The following is a 19,225-nucleotide window of genomic DNA, read 5'->3' as shown; positions in this document are numbered from 1 at the left end:
CCCAACCCAGATTCTGTTAACTCTGTGTTAATGATGCTAAGTTCTGTATCTCTCTATATATTTTCTTTGTATTTTATTCCTTTTTGATGTTATATTTTATTAATTTGATCATATTTTGTTTTGTGTGTTCAGGCAGTCATCATAGCATTTCACTATAACTGATTTTTGAGCATGTTGTTGAGTTAGTTCAACTTTGTTTCGTCAAGAGTTTTTCTAACTCACATTTTTTACTTCTGCATCTCAATTTGGTCAACAATGCACATTGAGTTAAGCCTCAAAAATAGTTTTTGAGAACTTATAACTGAAGTATATTGAGTTAACTCTCTGTAAACAGTTACTTTATCATTTTAAGTTGGTGTGAATTGACATTTTGTTTTTACGGTGTACTACTTGTGTAGCAGGACTATGTATGTGACGACTTAACTTAGATTCGATGTGATCAAGGCTGTCGGTGTCGAATCTCAGTCCGGCCCTCGGGTTCTAATAAAGGAAGAAGTATTGTTTGTAAAAAGTTGTTGTTTTAAAGTAAAAAAGCAACCAGTGATCAGTGAAAGATGTAGCTAAAATAATTGATAAACTAACAGTATCAGTTATCAGTATCAGACAGTCAACTCGGAGTGTGTTTGAATGTGTTTATACCATTTATTATTGTCCGATTTCCGGACTTCTAGCACAGTATTTCAGTGCATGTATGCTCTTACTCTGATCTCTTTTAAGCATATCAGGAAACCGAACTGGATAAAGAGGAGTTGTCTTTGGGGAAATATTACAACACCCAGCTCCCTTTTTAATACCACAACTGTGAACTGGTGACCAATTTTGAAGTTTGGAACCAATGTACTGTTATTTACCAGTAAAGGGACTCTTACTAGGTTTCTACAAGGAAATCTACAAGGAGATTATTGCCAAAATCAGATTCACTGCAGTAATCAGATTACTGTGTACGTGTACAGGCATCCACCAATTTAACTCTCGACAGAGCAGCAGAGTTCTAGCTCCCTTCAAGCTGTTTAGTATTCTGATGTGCTGAGCTACCGTTCATTGTGAAACACTCAATAATAAGTTGGGAATAATGAGCTCTGAAGTTCTTCTGAACTGCAGTTGTGATGTTTGTCATGATGATCAATTCAAACAAAATGAGTTTTAAATAAACCAGGTAATTAGCTGAGTGTGTGTGCACCTGCTTCAAGACTGGCCTGTGTGTGTGCTTCAGAAATGATAGAAATCCATTTGAGCTTCTTTCAGGCTGTTTATGTTTGGGTTCATTCACCCAACGCTCTTAGAAAATATAGGTGCTACAAAAGGTTCTTTTAGCGATGCCATAGAAGAACCACTTTTGGTACCATAAGCAGCTATTTTTGTAATAGAGATGTGATCTTTACTTTTGGGGTCTTTTAAAGATTCTTCACACTCACATCTCTGACAAACATGGTTGTTTATAGAACCAAAAGTGGTTCTTCTATGACCTTTTATTTTTACACAGTTCACAAACAACAACGGAAAAATTTCAGTTTACAAGCTTTTTGATGAAACTCGCTCACCTTAAATTCTGGATGTCTGTCTGAGATGCTTAGCTAGATGGGTTTGAGGTGTTCCTCTTTTTTCTTTCTGAATACTCTGTGACATCATCTGCATACTGATCCCTGATCATCCGACTCAACTCCATATTGTTATGGTTACCTTCCTTCTTCCAGTCTCGCGTATTTGTGATGGCTGCAGTAGTTTTGGTTCATTTCAGCTACATATAAAACAATACAATTTTGATATTGACTTGATACTGAAGTATTAGTTCTCATGACAGCTTCCAGACCTACATATCTCAGCTTCTTCCTTTTGAAAGCTCAACCAATTTCATCTTTAAACCTCCTCAATGAAACTGTTCACTCTATAAAAGTCATAAATGCCATTTTAACGTAATTAGACGTTTGACTTCCTGTAAGTTAAAAGAATACTTTATTTTCTTATGGTCCATGTGTTGACTTTCCCTCAGGAGAAATAACTCTAAATACTCTAAATAAGCTGCCCAGACAAAAAATTAGCCCACTTTTGTGTTTAAGGTGGTAGTAACTTTAGGCTCCTGCAGATGATGCTGCTTGAGGACGATCGGGCTATAAAGACCTGTTGGGTGTGCAACGGGAGTCATAGATTGAGAAGAGGTGGTACAGTGCATTGAATTTCCCGTTCAATGTGTGTAAAAGGGGATCACGTGTGTGTGAAATGTGCAGCAGTCCTGTGCGGTTTCCAGACCGTGCTTTTGTGGTTGTTTGGTCTGCTCTGCAGCTGTTGCTGGTGGCTCTTTGCTGTGGAGTGAATGCCACGGTGCTCCATGTGGCCCATCCACGTCGACTGCTCACGGTGAACTTGGCACCAGACAGTGACACCCGATCCCTTCGCTGCTGCCGAGCTGAGCCGGCCTGCGCTAATCAGGCGGGCCTGTCTCAAATCAGCAATGCACCCTTTTCTCCTCCTCCATGACTGACTCCACCGAGAATCTAGCTCCAGCTGTCTCACGGCACCCAGACAGTACGTGTCGATTGAGAAGTTTATGTGGTGGTCACCAGTGGCCTGAATAACTGGGACGGTTCTCCGGAGCGACAGGCTTTGCTCATGAACAAGTGAGATTCCTGTGATCGTCTGGGACAGGCTGCAGTGGGGCTGCTCATCATTCCAGACTTTTTACTTCTCCAGCACACTGATTGTTAACTGCGCTGTTCTATACTAAGACAGGAGCAATGTGTGACAGAGGTTAGGATTTCATGCACACTGTTAAAAATGAAATTATACAGGTTGAGATGGCAACCTGTCACCCGCAAGGTCCAGCCCATTCCCTTCACCCATGTTCTAATCATCCGCTCTTCACAGGGGTCATGAGGTAGTCACCTTCCTGCGTCAGTGTTTTGCTAAATAAAGCCTATGACGCCTCTGGAAAGCTCAACAGTGAGGTCTGGTGTCCCCGAACCACCCAATCCTCCAAGCACACTTCACAGACAGTCCTTTAACCATCCTCATAATGGGCTGACTGGTGACTACACCATACCTAGCCCCATTGGCACTGTTAATGCATCCTCAGTGCCCCTAGTTCCATATGGATTTTAGGCACTACATTAAACAACGCTCCACCACCGGGGTGTTCTAAAAACAGCCTGTGACTGCCTTTACCCAGCCAACATGTGCTCTTTTTGTCCACAACCCTTAACTCTCCCTTTTAACTCTTCTTTCTTCTGTCCATTCCTTCATGTCTGCCTTCAGCACACAGCCTCTATATCCAAATTCAGCCAGCTAAGATGTGGTGGATTTTACTACAAAATCCCTATCCCTATCTCTACTGGTCTAATACAATGTCTACCACCCACACGCTCTTACCTCAGACACCAGCCCTGCATATCTCAGCTTCTTCTTTTTGAAAGCTGAATCAGCTTCATTTTTTAATGGAACTGTTTACTCTATAAAAGTTAAAAATGACGTTTTAACATAATTAGAAGTTTCATTACCATTAACATTATGTGTTGACATTGGCAGAATCCCTCAGATAATAATGCCTAAGCTATAATGTCTCTAAATAAGCTCCCCAGACAGACAATTAGTCACCTTGCGTGTTTAGTAACTTCAGACTCCTGCAGACGGCGCTGCATGAGGATCATCAGGCTGTAAATACCTGCAGGGTGTGTGGCGGGATTCATAGATTGAGAAGAGGTGGTACAGTGCAGCGAACGTCTCGTTTAATGTGTGGAAAATGGGTCGCCAATTTCTGAAAGGACGCCGCACAGGGAACTGCATTGCGTGAACATATGGAGCAGAGTGGCACGCAAGAGACCTTTACTCATTTCTGTTATTTACTGTAGACTGGGATTTCTGCCACTGCTGGTAGACTTGTATGACCATACACTTTGATACACCTCCAAATTCAGCTGCTTCCTTCACACTATGGCCCTTGAAACGCCCAAATGCAGTCACTCCTTTTTGCCAATCATTATCATCTGTTTTGCGCCCCAATTTTCCACACCTCCAATGAGACGTTCACTGCAGTGTATCGCCTCTTCTCAATCTATGAATCCCGTCACACACCCCTCAAGAGCCTGAAGTTACTACCATCTCAAACATGAAGATGACTCATTCCTTTGTCCGGGGAGCTAATTTAATAAATTATTCAGATTAATTATACTCTTCCACTTAGGCCAACTTAACTTGCAACAGGTTGGATGTGTTAACTTCAGCCCTAAAGAAACACACATTTATGAATGTGATACCACATCCAGGCTTGCTTTTTGAAAGGGCAGTGTTTTGAGGAGTTTTTTGTGTGGGACTTGGTTCTAAAATGCATTTTCCACAAGTTTTACATTTGACATATCTTTAAACATCATTATTTTATTAGATTTTATTACACACGTCTATTACTAAAGAATAGCCCCTCCAGGTTGCACAGACGTCCCTGTAGTTACTGAATAATACGCCTTAGTGTGTAACAAGCCTTGGAGTGTTAAGGGGATAATTAAGGGCCTAATACCGGACATGTTTCAGTTCATTCCATCTTATTCCATTTACATTACTTAACAAAATGATACAGAAACCTTGACCAACTAGCAGTAATATTTAATAACGGAATGATGATCAACAGTAGACAGTCGTCTCAGTCAGTAACGCACTGGTTTTACTTGGCCAATTATTGGCACTTTTGTGTCTTCTTAAAATCAGTATTGGTGACGGCTTCATATCAGATCTGATCAGATCAGGTCCTTTTTTAAATCTAGTCTCTAGTGGCTGTGCTGAGTGCATTATCTGAAGTGTACGGTCACCTCTTTACAGGTCATCACTGTGTTGCAGTTCTCAAAGTAAATCTGTGTATTGATCAAGTGGCCTAGAGAGATAGGAGCTATTATCAACATTGATGTGAAGACTTCCCTGGAGTCCTTTTCCTTTCCCATTTCATTATGCAACATGATACTGTAAGATTACGCTGTGGACCATAGGTGCATCTGTGCGTGTACTGGTCAAGTGTGGTTTTCTAGGTCTTTGAAAAGAGTGATGGCCAGACACCTCTTCATGGCGTTGCTGTTTCACGTTTTCCTAATGGTCTGTTCCAACGTCTAGTCTGTTCGAACATCACCTCAGGAAGCCTCAATACTGTACATTTAATATCACATTTATTTTATTGCCCACATTTAGGTGTAGTTTATTACTTTCTTGTCTGATTTAAAGGAAGCAGAGAGTTTTCAGATGTTTTATTGGAATAAAATGCCCCACAGGGGTTCAGTGAGTGGTCAAAAGTAACCTTCTTATCGGAATCAGTGTGTTTGGGTTAAGGGATCAGACCTAAGGGGGCTCTGAAGAGTATAAGTGGTAACTTATGTGTTTGTGTGTAATCCTTAGGAAAATGGCATTGAGGCCGTGTTCTCACCGCACCCCTGCCCTTCGTGGACACTCCATTGGGAGAGCCTGCCTGCTGCCGTCAACCCCACTGAAGGTAGAGTGTGTGTGTGTGTGTGTGTGTGTGTGTGTGTGTGTGTGTGTGTGTGTGTGTGTGTCCAGCAAAAGTCATGTTTTTGGCTTGTCATTGCCTTTTAATATGCATATCAGTATTACACATATATTGCAATTGCAGTGTGAATCAGTAAAATCACACCACCAATATTGTGTCCGTATAGCGCAGCCCTTACACGTGTTCACCTTGTGTGCTTAAATTAAACATACGTGTCTTTGCCGAAGCCCAGTTCTCACATGACATCATTAAAATGTGCTTGAGCGCCTGAGCCACAGAGGTGTTTGCATAAAACATCACTCGACATTCCTATGTGACTTCCACCACTCCCCATCCGCCGCTACTGCAGCAAAACCACACTTTTCTCCCTCCTTCCGTCAAACCTCTTATCCTTCAACACTGGAACATCACAGTACATCATCACAGTGAAGTGTGCCTTTCAAGCTTAACATCTTCAGGTGGAGGGTATGGATTCATAACGTTTAATTATCTCTGTAACTAATGCAAGGAGGAGTTTGTAAGCTGGGTTGAGAAAGAATGGGCTACAGCACTGAGAACTGGATCTCTGTATCTGGCCTTCAGAGTCTAGTACTGCAGAACAAAACACAGCACAGTCTCTCCACTGCAGTGCTGAGGTGCACGTTGAGAACTATAGACCTTGTATTGGCTTTTCTAACACTGAGATGTACGAAAGAACCGAAGCACAATATTTTTCTTATTATACGTTTTCTTCAACACGGAGAGAGTTTCATAATACATCCAGAAGTATTCGGACACCTTCTCGGCCAACAGTTTATGTAATCTTGAGTTGGTCTTTACTTTGCTGTGCTCTTCAGCAAAGATGTTTTTTCTGCTGGCTGCTGTAGCGTTGCTGCTGGGATTTAAACTGTATTTAGCCACAAGAGAATTATTGAGGTCAGGCGTTGATACTAGCTACTGTGGTGGTGAGGAGGCGGGGAGCTGTTGGCCAGTCCCCCAGGTACCACGCATACTGCATTGTACAACAAGCCCCAGGTGGCGCAAACAGGGAGAGACACAGGACCTCTTGAGTGTTGAGACTGGTAGAGCACCTTGGGCCTTCATTATGTTCTTTTAGGTTTCTTTGGGTGTTGGTGGGGGTGCTTTTAAATAAAGGTTGTTTTTTAGTCACTTGGGCATTTTCCTATTCCAACTCTAGTCAAAGGTGTTCAGTGGAGCTTTCCTATTTTAACTCTAGTCAAAGGTGTTCAGTGGTGCTTTCCTATTTTAACTCTAGTCAAAGGTGTTTAGTGGGGCTTTGTGATTCATATACATCTAGAGGTGTTCAGTGGAGTTTCATTATTCCAACTCGTCCCAAACGTGTTCAACAGAGCAATTTCATCCCCAAAAGTGTTCAGAGGAGCTTGATCACTCCCTAAGATGTTCAATGGAGTGTCCTCATTCCCAGAGGTGTTTAATGGAGCTTAATCATTCACACTCAAATCAGAGGTGTTCAGTGGGGCTTTGTGATTTAAATTCGCCAAGAGGTGTTTAGTGGAGTTTTATCGTTCCAACTTGTTCCAAAGGTGTTCAGTGGAGCTTGGTCTCTCCCTAAGATGTTTAATGGAGTGTCATTATTCCCATCTGTATACAATGGAGTTTAATCAATTGAACTCAAATCAGAGGTGTTCAGTGGAGCTTTTCCCAGCCCCAAAAGTGTCCAGTGGTGCTTAATCATTCCCAAAGGTGTTTAATGGAGTGTCATCATTCCCAGATGTGTTCAGTGGAGTTTCATAATTCCCCAAAGGTGTTTAGTTGAGCTTAATCATTCAGACACAAATCTTCGTGATTCAAATATGGTGTTCAGTGGAGTTTCATTATTCTAACTTGTCCCAAAGGTGTTCAGTGGAGCGTTTTCATCCCCAAAAGTGTTCAGTGGAGCTTGATCACTACCAAAGATGTTTAATGGATTGTCATCATTCCCAGAGGTGTTCAATGGAGCTTAATCATTTGAACTCAAATCAGATGTGTTCAGTGAGGCTTTCTGATTCAAATTCCTGTTCAGTGGATTTTCATTATTCACAAAGGTATTCAAAGGCATGTCCTCATTCCCAAATGTGCTCAGTTGAGTTTCATAATTCCCAAAGGTTTAATGGATTGTCATAATTCCCAGAGGTGTTCAGTAGAGCTTAATCATTTGAACTCAAATTAGATGTGTTCAATGGAGCTTCGTGATACTCACATTTGTCCAGAGGTGTTCAGTAATGTTTCGTTATTCCAACTTGTCCTAAAGTTGTTCATTGGAGCTTTATCTCTCCAGTCTGTGCTGACGATGCTCATTCTGATCAGAAAAGGTGGCGGGACATTTCGACTGGTTTCCCAAACCTAAATGTTAACTCATTCCTGCCCTAAAACTCATTTTAGCATTGCAAAGACTACTTAATCCAAGCCAGGGGAATTGACCAACTGACATAGTGTGTAACTCACTGTTGGCTTTACTGTGCTGAGCTATACGCACATACTGAAGTAAAGCACAGGATCTGTTCTACAGTACTGAGCTATACACAGCCATGCTATTATCTGTATGCTTTACTGTAGATGGTGCTTCTCTGCTCAGATCTCAGTGCAGCACTTTCTTTTACTGTGCTCTGGGAAGTCAGTCTGCTGAGCTGAGAAGGTTTGTGTGGAATCCTTGCATGTGTGTCTCCAGCACTCTGAGACGCTGCTGGAGCTCGGCACTCTGGGTTTTCCTCAGTTCAGACATTCAGCAGCTGTTCTGTATCATCGCTGCACACACATACCCACACGCACACACCATCAGATACGAGGCACACTGTGGAGTGATAAACCCGCTTCAGTCGCTGAGTCCGAAAATATACCGCCATTATGTAGAAAGTCACCCGTGAAGGCAGAGAACATTTGTTCGCTAACTCTTCTGCAGCAATAGCTGGAACGGGGTTGTTTTATTATTTTATTATTGTGGTTTTTTTTAATCTGAATACATTCACTGCTAGCATCCATTTAGCACCAGCATTGTTGTTGGAACTGAGTGTCCTTGAAGCAGAATTAATAATTGTAAGGCAGTCTAACATTTACAATCTCAACAGTGCCACTCTTGCTCTTGTATAAAGGGGGGGGAGGTTGATTATCAGTAATCACAGAGGAACTGCAGCGTGTCACGTTGATTTTCTCACTCAGTAGGAAAGCAATCAGGTTGGTGTGGAAAGACCTTGAGTTTTGTCTTTTTTTTTTGTAATCACAGTTTATTCTTTTTTTTTTGCTGGTGGCAATCTGCTGTTAGCTGTTTTTGAGATCTCTGTCGGGGTCAGTTCCAGTGGAGCGGCCATTATTAGAACATAATGAGTCACGGCTCTGGTCAGAGGACAGGACAGCAGGTCCACTCGTTCGCAGTCAGGCCGATTTGCGTCACTCGCCATCCTGAAGCAGATGCGCGGCGTGCGTGTGAATGCTACGAAGCAGCAGGTGAGTGGAATTAGGGACGATAGCCCTGAAGGCTATAGAGACAGTGGCACGCGTTGGTAAGCTACCTTTTCCTTTTACAATTCAAAAACACTTTTTATATGGTTAAAAATAATATATATTATATATTCATTTAAAATGAATATAAATCATTTAATATGCATCAAGATTCAAAGTTTTTTCTTTTTTTTCTTTTTTTTAAACAAAGACTGATCCATATGCTCAGAGTAGCGTTCAAATCCCAAGCCATGCTGCTTTCCCATCAGCAGCCAGAGTCAGAGAGAGCACAACCGGCTACGCCCTCTCCGGGTGGGTAAATGCCGCTTTCTCGCCTCATCAACTCATAAGCAATGTAGGCTGGCACAGGTATCTGTTAGCTGCTTTCTGCCCACTTGCTGTAAACCTCATTCTGATGCCGTTTACCAGCACTGTGGGAATGACTCGTACAACTTCACTATTTAGTGAGTAAGTGGCCCTCAAATCTCTGGAGACAGCATTGAGCTGTGGAGCAGTGGAACTGTGTTTTCTGGAATGATGATGGTGCTCCATCTAATACCTCTGGGATGAGTTGGGGAGTTGGGAGTAAGGTCAGGTTAGTGATCATCCAACATCACACACACACACACACACACACACACACACACACACACACACGATAGTCTGTGTTGTGCAGTTTAACACTATAGGCTCAGAAGGCAGAAGTGAATACTGGTGAAAGTAGCTGGGAGTGTGTGTGGGTGGAAGGTGTAGGCGTGTGCAGGCAGATGAAACTCCTAGAATAAGAAGATCTGAACAAACCAGTCTGATCCTGTGTCTGCCGTGGGTAGACGACCCTTTCCACAAGAACAAGAAAGTAAAAGTACTGTAACTGTATATGGAGTACAACCTGCAAAAACGTACTTCTTTAAAGAAATGTGATTCATCCTTAATACGCACTTCTCTCATCTCTGAAAACCCACACACCTGTCGAAAGTCAAAGACAAACGAACATTTAATGTTTTTTAAAATGAGCATTTTATCTTGTCTGTTTGAAATGACTTCAACTACAAATTAACCTAATTTATTCTGAGGAAATAATCAGCTCTTGTAAACCTGTGACAGTATTACCATAGGACTAACAGTAAACCCTGCACGCTCAAACCTTTCAGGCATTTAGAAAAACTGCCAAAGATGAGTTTAGGCAAAACCTGCTCCTCATACCAAGAAAGACACTTCACAGTGCACATAAGCTGAACATTCAGAAAGTGCAAGAAGATGGGTAGTGGGTGATCATGAGCATTGCAGTGATCATGGGTAGTGGGTAATTGTATGCCCTCCTAACGAACCCATTCAGCTACTTTAAGTTCTCCCCATTGCTGACACAGGATGTGCAAATGCACACACGCAGCTTGCCTAGCCCCCTTCAATGAGTTATTGCCACTAGAATAGGACTCCCTGAAGCAGATAAACATGAACCTATTGGCACCATGCTGCCTAATACCAGACGTGGGCTAGAGAGGTATAAAGCCACCCAGCATTGAGCTGTGGAGCAGTGCAACTATGCAGGTCATGAAGGTGTTCTTTTCATAAAATACAGTTTCTGTTTTTAAAAAATGAACCTTTGCTGATCGAGGCCAAAGAGTTGTCATTATAATGTCCCCAGCACTATGTTTGAGGAAGCAGCACTGCACAGTGGAACCAGTGGAAGGCCCAGTATATACAACAGATGATCCGGTAGTACAAAAACAATAAAGTGAACTATCAACTATTAAATACTAGTTGTCTATAATCATGATGATTGATTGACGTGGAAGTGATATAACTTCTAAGTACTAATGTTCAAAAGATCAGCCCCATTAGATAGCCGTAGATCTCCAGTCTCTACTGGATGAAGTCTAGTTGGTCCAGTCACTGACTCTAACCAACACTCAAGAAAAAAAATAAATAAATAAGGTTATATCAGAGGTGGTGTAGTCACTGTGGATATACCACTGTGGTGGTTGGTGTGGCCATGTGGGAGACTGGGGTTCGATTCCCATTCTGGGTCACTATGCTGCGCTACACCAATTAGAGTCCTTGGGCAAGACTCCTAACACTGCACTGGCCCACCTCTGTAATACGAGTAACCTTATAAGTCGCTCTAGATAAGAGCGTCAGCTAAATGCCATAAATGTAAATGTAAATGTACCCAGTGAGGAAAATGGTGAACTAGAGGATCCTGTACATGTCAGAGTTGAAGGTGGATGGACATGGTTTGGTAGAAGAGTTTAGTCTAATTTGAAAACTATGCGTTCAGGTTCTCCTGTATGTTTCTAAACACCCTTTTTTCTTTTTTTTTCCTTTTTTTTTTTTTTTTTTTTTTTTAATAACTGCTGTGAACTTACTTTAGGGACGGAGTGTTTCCACAGACGTTTCAGTATGAGCAGCGGATGGTCAGCGGATCTGTCTTCCTACACAAAGAAAAACATGTTGTGCTGCTGTTTGAGTACTAGCCAGCGCTTTCCTTCCTCAAAGGCTGAAGCAGTGGGAGTAAGTCACTGCTCTGCAACCTCCCTCACCCCTGGGGATTGAATCTCGTACCATTATGATATTACATCAGTGATGCTACAGCCATTAAGTCTGCCGTCTTCCTGCGGTGCGCGATAACACACACATCAACAGCAGAGACTGCATCCGCGCAAAACATTAGTACGTTTGAGGGCCGACCCATCTCTTTCCTCCCGCTTCACTTTTCTCATCTTCTCATCCGAAGACGTGCTGGAAACAACATCTCCGGGTCTATTTTGAAAAATAATAAGCTGTAACACACTGTGGGCGTGTGGAAGAAGCCGACTCCCCCGTCAAAGATGCTGCTGGATGAACGCAAGCTTTTGCCAGAGCCGCTCTTGGGCTCTGGTCCTTGTGTTTTTAAAGCACTCTGTTAAAACCCCTTTGGTGCGTAAGGGAAGGAGATGAATTTCCCATTCGTTTGAGCACATGTCCGGCCGTAGTCGAGATATTTCAGGTGCTGTTACAGCCACCCACATTTGAAAAGCACTCTTGTTGAGTTGAGTTAAACGCAGCGGTAGATTGAGGCCAGTGCGTGGGAGGTTTCCATGGCGCAGGCTGGGAGCCTGTAGCCCTGCGCTGGCCATTATGCAGTTGCTCCCTCCGCTCACAGTGCAGCTAATTTGGAGTGGGCCTCCGTGCTGTTTATTATTCATAAGATATGTGTTTGCTTTGGACTCTAACTGCATAATTTAATATTTAAGCAAATGTGAAGTGGGACAGTGGACATTTGATTACTGTGGGATTTTTTTTTTTCCAGGGGGTGCGACCTTGACCTCGCCTGTGTATGGTGGGGTAAGAGCTTTTACAAAAGGCTTTTACAGCTGATTTTCAGTAAACTGTAATCTATTAGCTTTTTTCAGTGGTTTTTACACACAGACTTTACTTGGCCTATCCCCAGCATGTATTGCTGCCCCCCAGGTAAACTTCAGTCCCGTTTTCACAATGTCCGATTTAACAAATTTACAGCATTTTGACAGAGACTACATTTTGTTCCAAGTAAACCAGTGCACACAGTGTCACTGATGCAAAGCATTACTCCTTAAATCTTGACTTCAGCCATGTCCAGCATGTGCTTCACATCTAAAAACACACCAAAGTGGAATGTAAGAATATAGCTAATGCCACATTCATATACCCAGTTATGTAAATAAATCCTATGATGTTCAGATGTGCATAAATTCAAATGACCTCTCACCTTCAGTGTGCTCCCCCAAGTTTTGTTTCAGACCTGTAAGAAACATTGTTTACCATCACTGCATCGCAGTTTTCAGACATGGTCATTCATAACAGTATTATTTCCATCACATGATGGTACCTTCACTGGGCAGCTCAGGTTTACCATGCGTTTCCTTTGAGACACATGAAGCTCCACCATATCTTGCATGTTTTCAGAATGCAAGAGCACTAACTGACCATTCTGTTACGTCAGCTAACAAACACTTCTTAACTAGCGACATGCTGGGTGATGGGGTATGGGGTGGATGATGGGAAGGTAGGCCAATTCTATCCAAGGTGAGTTATGTTGTCTCTGACTCCTGGTCATGGTCGGTTGTGGTATCACTGAGGATCAAACGTGTGATTTCTCAATGATACAGTCAACGCTTAGACAGCTGTGCCACCCAGAGAAGCACTATACCAGTGGTTTTAATGGGCCTGGTTCTGCCTTCAGGCTGTCAAGGAAAAACGAGCTGTAAAGGAAAATGTAATTGCTATTTTGCATGTTCTGTTTAGCTTTGTCAGTTGTCCATAAAACAATTGTTTTTGACAATTTTTATGAAAATATATATTAATAAAGGAAGCAACAGCTTTCACAGGCATCAAAATACCCTCTGGGCTACTCTGGATTATTTTCTGACTACTAGGTTTCTTGATTGGTTAAATGTGGACAGCTATTGGGGCAGCATTCTTCCAGTCTCTCTATCCCTCAGTTGACTAACAATGTTTGCATTTCCACATCTTTATTTTTTCTCTCATGAGGACAAAGCGTGAGAGAAAGAGAGAGAGAGAGAGAGAGAGAGAGAGATAGATGTTCTTGAATCACGATCACTGCAGCAGAAACAACTAGAGCCTCAAGGGTCTCCTGGGAAATGTGGTCTGCAGCTAAGCTGTGAATGTGTGTGTGTGTGTGTGTGTGTGTGTGTGTGTGTGTGTGTGTGTGTGTGTGCGTGTGCGTTTGTGTGAGACCGTCTCTCTGCTTTCATTTGGTATCTACCTGTCTGAAGTGGATGTTTCGAGGTTGTGAAAGGGCAAAGGGCAAAAGGGAAGAGAAGGAGGAGGCTGTTTGGCTTCAGGAGAGCAGTAGCTGGTGATGAATCACTGAGAAGGACAGGCCAGAATGAGGGACCTCCAGAGCCTCCTACACCACAAGTACTAAGTACACAGAATATAGGGGGTGAAATGGAACTTATGGAAACGCCACACACAAGACTTGTTAATGGTGAAGATACTGCCTCTAAATGAGAGGGCCTTATTTCCAGAATTCCAGATTTTGAGTCTGGTTTGTGGTTCTGGATTTTGTCATTGCTGGTAGTTAATTGGACGGTTGATGGCTGGCCACCCAGGCTGCATTGGGAATGTTTTTATACTGAGATGAGGGGAGGAGCAGTACTGTCACTGTGTCTAATTGGATGGTTTCCTCCCTGTTAACCTTTCCAGAAAACCCTGTTAAAATGGGTTTTCTTCTATTCCTGTGTACGATGATTATCCACCTATTTGAACCCTTCTTTAAACAACGTTCACTTGATGTAAAGGTTCTTTACATCTCCTTTTACCAAAACCGAAATTGCACAAAAAAAACAAATATTTGTAGCACCTTCTATTTGAGTGAGAACCTCTAGACAAAGTGAAAAAATGTGATGAAATACAATTTAGGCCACCATTTTAGTAAAACAGGTGCTTCCATCTTTTTGCTCCATTCTATTTATTTCAAACACAGTGATATACCATTTTGGTCCTCACTGACAGTAAGGACAGTACTTGGAAGCTCAGATTTTAGTTTGCTGTTACCATCTAAGGCTCTGTGTCTTGTAACTTGTAAAATACAAGTTCAGTGCATACCTCCTACATCAAACCACAGCACATGTCACGGTTAGCCTCATTAGCAATAAAACAGAAACAAAATACTTACAAGATACAGTTTCACTGACATCTAGAACACTTGTGTTATATGTAATGATGACAAGTTAACCACTTTTATGAACTACACTCTTAAAAATAAAGGTGTTGCAAAATGTTATTTGAGTAATGCCTTAGAAGAGCCACTTTTGGATCCATAAAAAATAATAAAAATAAATATAAAAATATATATTTTTACCAACCTTTTGGAGACTTAATGAACCATCACATGATGTAAAACAGTTTTCACACTCAAACATCTCTATTACAAAAATGTTTTTTTTTAGGAAACCAAATGTGATTCTTCTGTGGCATCACTCAAATAACCTTTTGCAACACCTTTATTTTTAAGCCTTAAACAGGCATTCTGACCACATGGTCAACAGTTTTTTGCAATACCCTATAATATATATAGGGTGTGTGTGTGTGTGTGTGTGTGTGTGTATGTATGTATGTGTATGTATATATATATATTCGTCTGTTTGCACAAGAGCATATAACCAGTTTCCTTAATAGAGTGAATTGTATGTATTTTATCTTCAGATTGGGATATCTTTAAAGCCATTTACTCTTTATATAATAAGATATGAACTAGTAGTGCCGGTTATTTCACACGTAGCCAATTATAGCTGTGTCTCATTGAAAAACCTCATTGACTAGCTATAGCTACAGCTGTCTAGATAGGCCTGCTGCTGTAGACATTGCATTTTACTCAGACAAATAAAACATGTACAGTGAGTCCAAGAAGTATTTGATCCCTTGCTGATTTTCTTCGTTGGCCCACTAATAAAGACATGATCATTCTATACTTTTAATGGTAGATGTATTCTTACATGGAGAGACAGAATATTAAAAAGAAAATCCAGAAAATAAATCTAAGGAATATATATTAATTGATTTGTATTTCATGGAGTGAAATAAGTATTTGATCCCTTAGTATTCATTAGCAGTTCTGGCTTTTACAGACCAGTTAGACACTCCCAATCAACTTGTTACCTGACCTGAAGCCACCTGTTCTCACTAATCACTTGTGTGAAAAACACCTGTCCACAGAATCAGACAGATCACACAGATTTCAAGTCTCCAACATGGGTAAAACCAAAGAGCTGTCACAGGACCTCAGAGTCAGAATTGTTGACCTTCACAAAGCTGGAATGGGCTACAAAAAGATTAGTAAGGTGTTGGATGTGAAAGTAACAACTATTGGTGCAATTATCAGAAAGTTTAAAGAGTATAACATGACAATCAACAGACCTCGGCCCGGTGCTCCAAAGAAGATTTCGCCTCGTGGGGTGGCAATGATGCTGAGAACAGTCAGAAATCGTCCTGCAACCACTCGGCAGGAGTTAGCAAATGACCTGAAGGCAGCTGGGACCACAGTTTGCAAGGAAACAATTGGCAACACTTTGCGCAACAATGGATTCACATCCTGCAGTGCCCGAAAGGTACCCCTGCTGAAGAGAGCACATGTGGAGGCGCGCCTCAAGTATGCCAATGATCATTTGAAAGATGAACCAAGTTATTGGGAGAAGGTTTTGTGGTCAGACGAGACCAAAATTGAACTTTTTGGCCTCAACTCCACCCGCCATGTGTGGAGGAAGAAAAATGCTGCCTATGACCCCAAGAACACTGTGCCCACCGTCAAGCATGGAGGTGGAAGCATAATGTTTTGGGGGTGTTTCTCTGCCAAGGGTACAGGGCTACTTCACCGCATCACTGGGAAGATGGATGGAGCCATGTACCGCACAATCCTGAGGGACAACCTCCTCCCCTCTGCCAGGGATCTGAAAATGGGCCGTGGTTGGGTCTTCCAACATGATAACGACCCTAAACATACAGCAAAGGCAACAAAGGATTGGCTCAAGAAAAATCACATTAAGGTCATGGAGTGGCCCAGCCAGTCGCCAGACCTCAATCCGATCGAAAATCTATGGAGGGAGCTGAAGGTCAGAGTTGCCAAGCGACAGCCCACCAACCTTCATGATTTAGAGAGGATCTGCAAAGAAGAGTGGGCCAAAATTCCCCCTGGTGTGTGTGCTAAACTTGTGGTTAACTACAACAAACGTCTCACCGCTGTGCTTGCAAACAAAGGCTTTGCCACTAAGTATTGAGTGTGTTTGGCAAGAGGGATCAAATACTTATTTTCCTCATTGAAATACAAATTAATTAAAATATATTCTTTAAAATTATATTCTGGATTTTTGTCTTGATATTCTGTCTCTCCATGTTAGAATATATCTACCATTAAAAGTGCAGAAGGATAGTGTCTTTATTAGTGGGCAAACAAAGAAAATCAGCAAGGGATCAAATACTTCTTGGACTCACTGTATATGAGGCTGCAATGAAAGGGATGGACATATTTGTCCATGTTTTATTTAGCACAGTTAACCTGATTATGTTACAGTTCTATCCTATTGCAGCGACTTTACTGTAATATTGTTAGTTGATGTTAAGAATTACCCCGGACAGGTTGACTTGTGGATCTGCGTACTGAATGGGTTGTCTGAGAAACAAAAAAAAACCCAAAAACCAAACAAACAAAACTCCTAAAGGTTTCTAAATGAGGACCTGCAAACACAATTTTACCTAAAGTATATTTTTGCTAATCTGTTTCTTAGTGTTACTGGTAAAGGATTGTGCTCTGTGACTTTTTACTACACTAAGGATTACTAATCAGTAACTACATGCAAAGCAGCGCAAACTGACTATGTTGTTTCTTAGTTATAACAGTGGGGGACAAAAGCCAGAAACCACATTTGTGGTTCTAAGGAGTTGAATAGCTTAATAATGGTATAGTTGGTGACCACTAACAAATAATCATTGTGCCTTCCAGCCCTTACAAAATCCAGGACTGAAACTTCGGTTCGTGGTGTAGAATTGAGTGGTTGCATTATTGTGGTGGTGGTTTGTTTTTGGCTCCTGCTTCAGTTGGATTTATTTCCCTGTCTGAACATTATGGAGGAAATGGCTTGGAATGGAAATTTGGCTTCAAACTTGGTCATGTAATTGTCTTTGTATACTCTTTCTGATTCTTGTATATAAGCAACTCCTCCCTCGTGTTCTGTTTTGTGTACGAGCTTCATTTTAGAAGCGTATCAGTTTTAGAGCATCAGGTTTGTTATTGCCGCTCAGTTTTTCTGCCGTGTTCCCTCCAGATGCAGCGTAGGTTCCATTTCCCTGAGGCTGGCAGGTTTTTTCATTTGCATCCTTCTGCTCGATTAATTGAGCTCTATTATTTAGCTAAATTGAGAAAATGAATAGATTTCAGTTACATGTGCCTGTCAGAGCCCGCTTGTCGGTTTGCTAATCTCAATTAGAGGTTAATTGGCACTCCGAGGCCCTCGTGGCATCTCAAACACACCCTGCGCACCACAGAGTCTTAACTGAATTCCAGTAATTGCTAGAATGTTTGAGTCATTCGTCTGAATGCATAACCAGCAGGCATAAGCTTCTCGCAAATGCCAACCAATGAATATTCATACGCCTGACGTGTTCTTGTGATGTCAGTAACGCTCCTGTGCTTGTTCTGACGAGTGATTTTGAGGATACCCTGCGGCTTTTTAAAAGAATTCTGTGCGTGTGTGGATTTAGCTCTATGATTGAGATTCCTCCAGCATCTTCATAAAACACTTTATTGGTGATGCTCTTATTTTCAGGAGAGATTGTGTGCAGTGATGATGCAAAGCTTTCTCTTCTGCTTTGGTCAGGCAGGACAACCTGTGTTTTGTTATTTATTTATTTGTAGGACAACATCTAGAAACACAAGCCAGTAGCAACTTTTAAAACCATTTTCTGTTCTTCCCTGTAACAACCGGTCAGGCTCGATTATAATAAATAATGTACAGCTCTGTAATACTGTAATACACCACTTTTTCCCAAATTCTATCTATCTTAACTACACAACGCTTGCCTATAAATCCATGATATGTATACCTTTACACTTTTTATATATTTAGGTAAATACAGTGTTCTGTGAATGAATGACTGCAAATGAAACCTTTCATTTTAATTAGTGTCAGCAAGTACAGTTAAGAAGCACTGATTTGTTATTAATTAATTACTGGATAAATGAATGAATTATTATTATTATTATTTATTATTATTATTTTTTTTAAGTTGTAACATTTTTTGGCACAAAAATATAGTCCAAGAAATAATTTACATTTACATTTATGGCATTTGGCTGACGCTCTTATCCAGAGCGACTTACAAGGTTACTCGTATTACAGAGGTGGGTCAGTGCAGTGTTGGGAGTCTTGCCCAAGGATTCACCCAGACTGGGAATCGAACCCCAGCCTCCCACATGGTATGGCAACTCAGTGGCAGGTAGTGGTGTTATCTGTTGCGCCACACCAACCAACATAATTGCAATTATTATTATTGTTGTTGTTGTTTCTATTATTATTTGTTGTTTTTTAAGTGATAATGCAATTATGCCCTTTTAAAAAGCAGTGCACAAAAGAATATTCAGACATTGGAATATAAAAATGTTTAAATATCTTCAATATTGAGGTCTGCAAAAATGTATCAAGGTCCTGTACATATATTGTACGATAAGTCAATATCATATTTATTGTATCAGGCCTAGTCATTTAATCGCATTCTCAGGACTGCGATCTGCAAAATACTGACATTTTATCTACTGTCTAATCCCACAACTCCCAACAT

The 19,225-nt window shown here is 41.3% G+C and overlaps 1 protein-coding gene across 2 annotated transcripts in view; it reads left to right on the top strand.

The window, feature by feature from the left end:
• The window catches only part of gstcd (glutathione S-transferase, C-terminal domain containing), a 125,945-nt gene that overhangs the window by 18,327 nt on the left and 88,393 nt on the right, over positions 1–19,225 (top strand). For both annotated transcript variants that reach the window (XM_072678491.1, XM_072678493.1), the window contains exon 5: positions 5,368–5,461. In XM_072678491.1, the coding sequence (XP_072534592.1) occupies positions 5,368–5,461 (94 nt within the window). The remainder of the gene's footprint in view (positions 1–5,367; positions 5,462–19,225) is intronic.

The sequence above is a fragment of the Salminus brasiliensis genome, chromosome 4 (assembly GCF_030463535.1).
Source record: "Salminus brasiliensis chromosome 4, fSalBra1.hap2, whole genome shotgun sequence".
In the NCBI taxonomy this organism is placed as follows: domain Eukaryota; kingdom Metazoa; phylum Chordata; class Actinopteri; order Characiformes; family Bryconidae; genus Salminus; species Salminus brasiliensis.
Note: the sequence above shows the minus strand (reverse complement) of the source record. Positions and strands in the feature narration are given on the sequence as shown.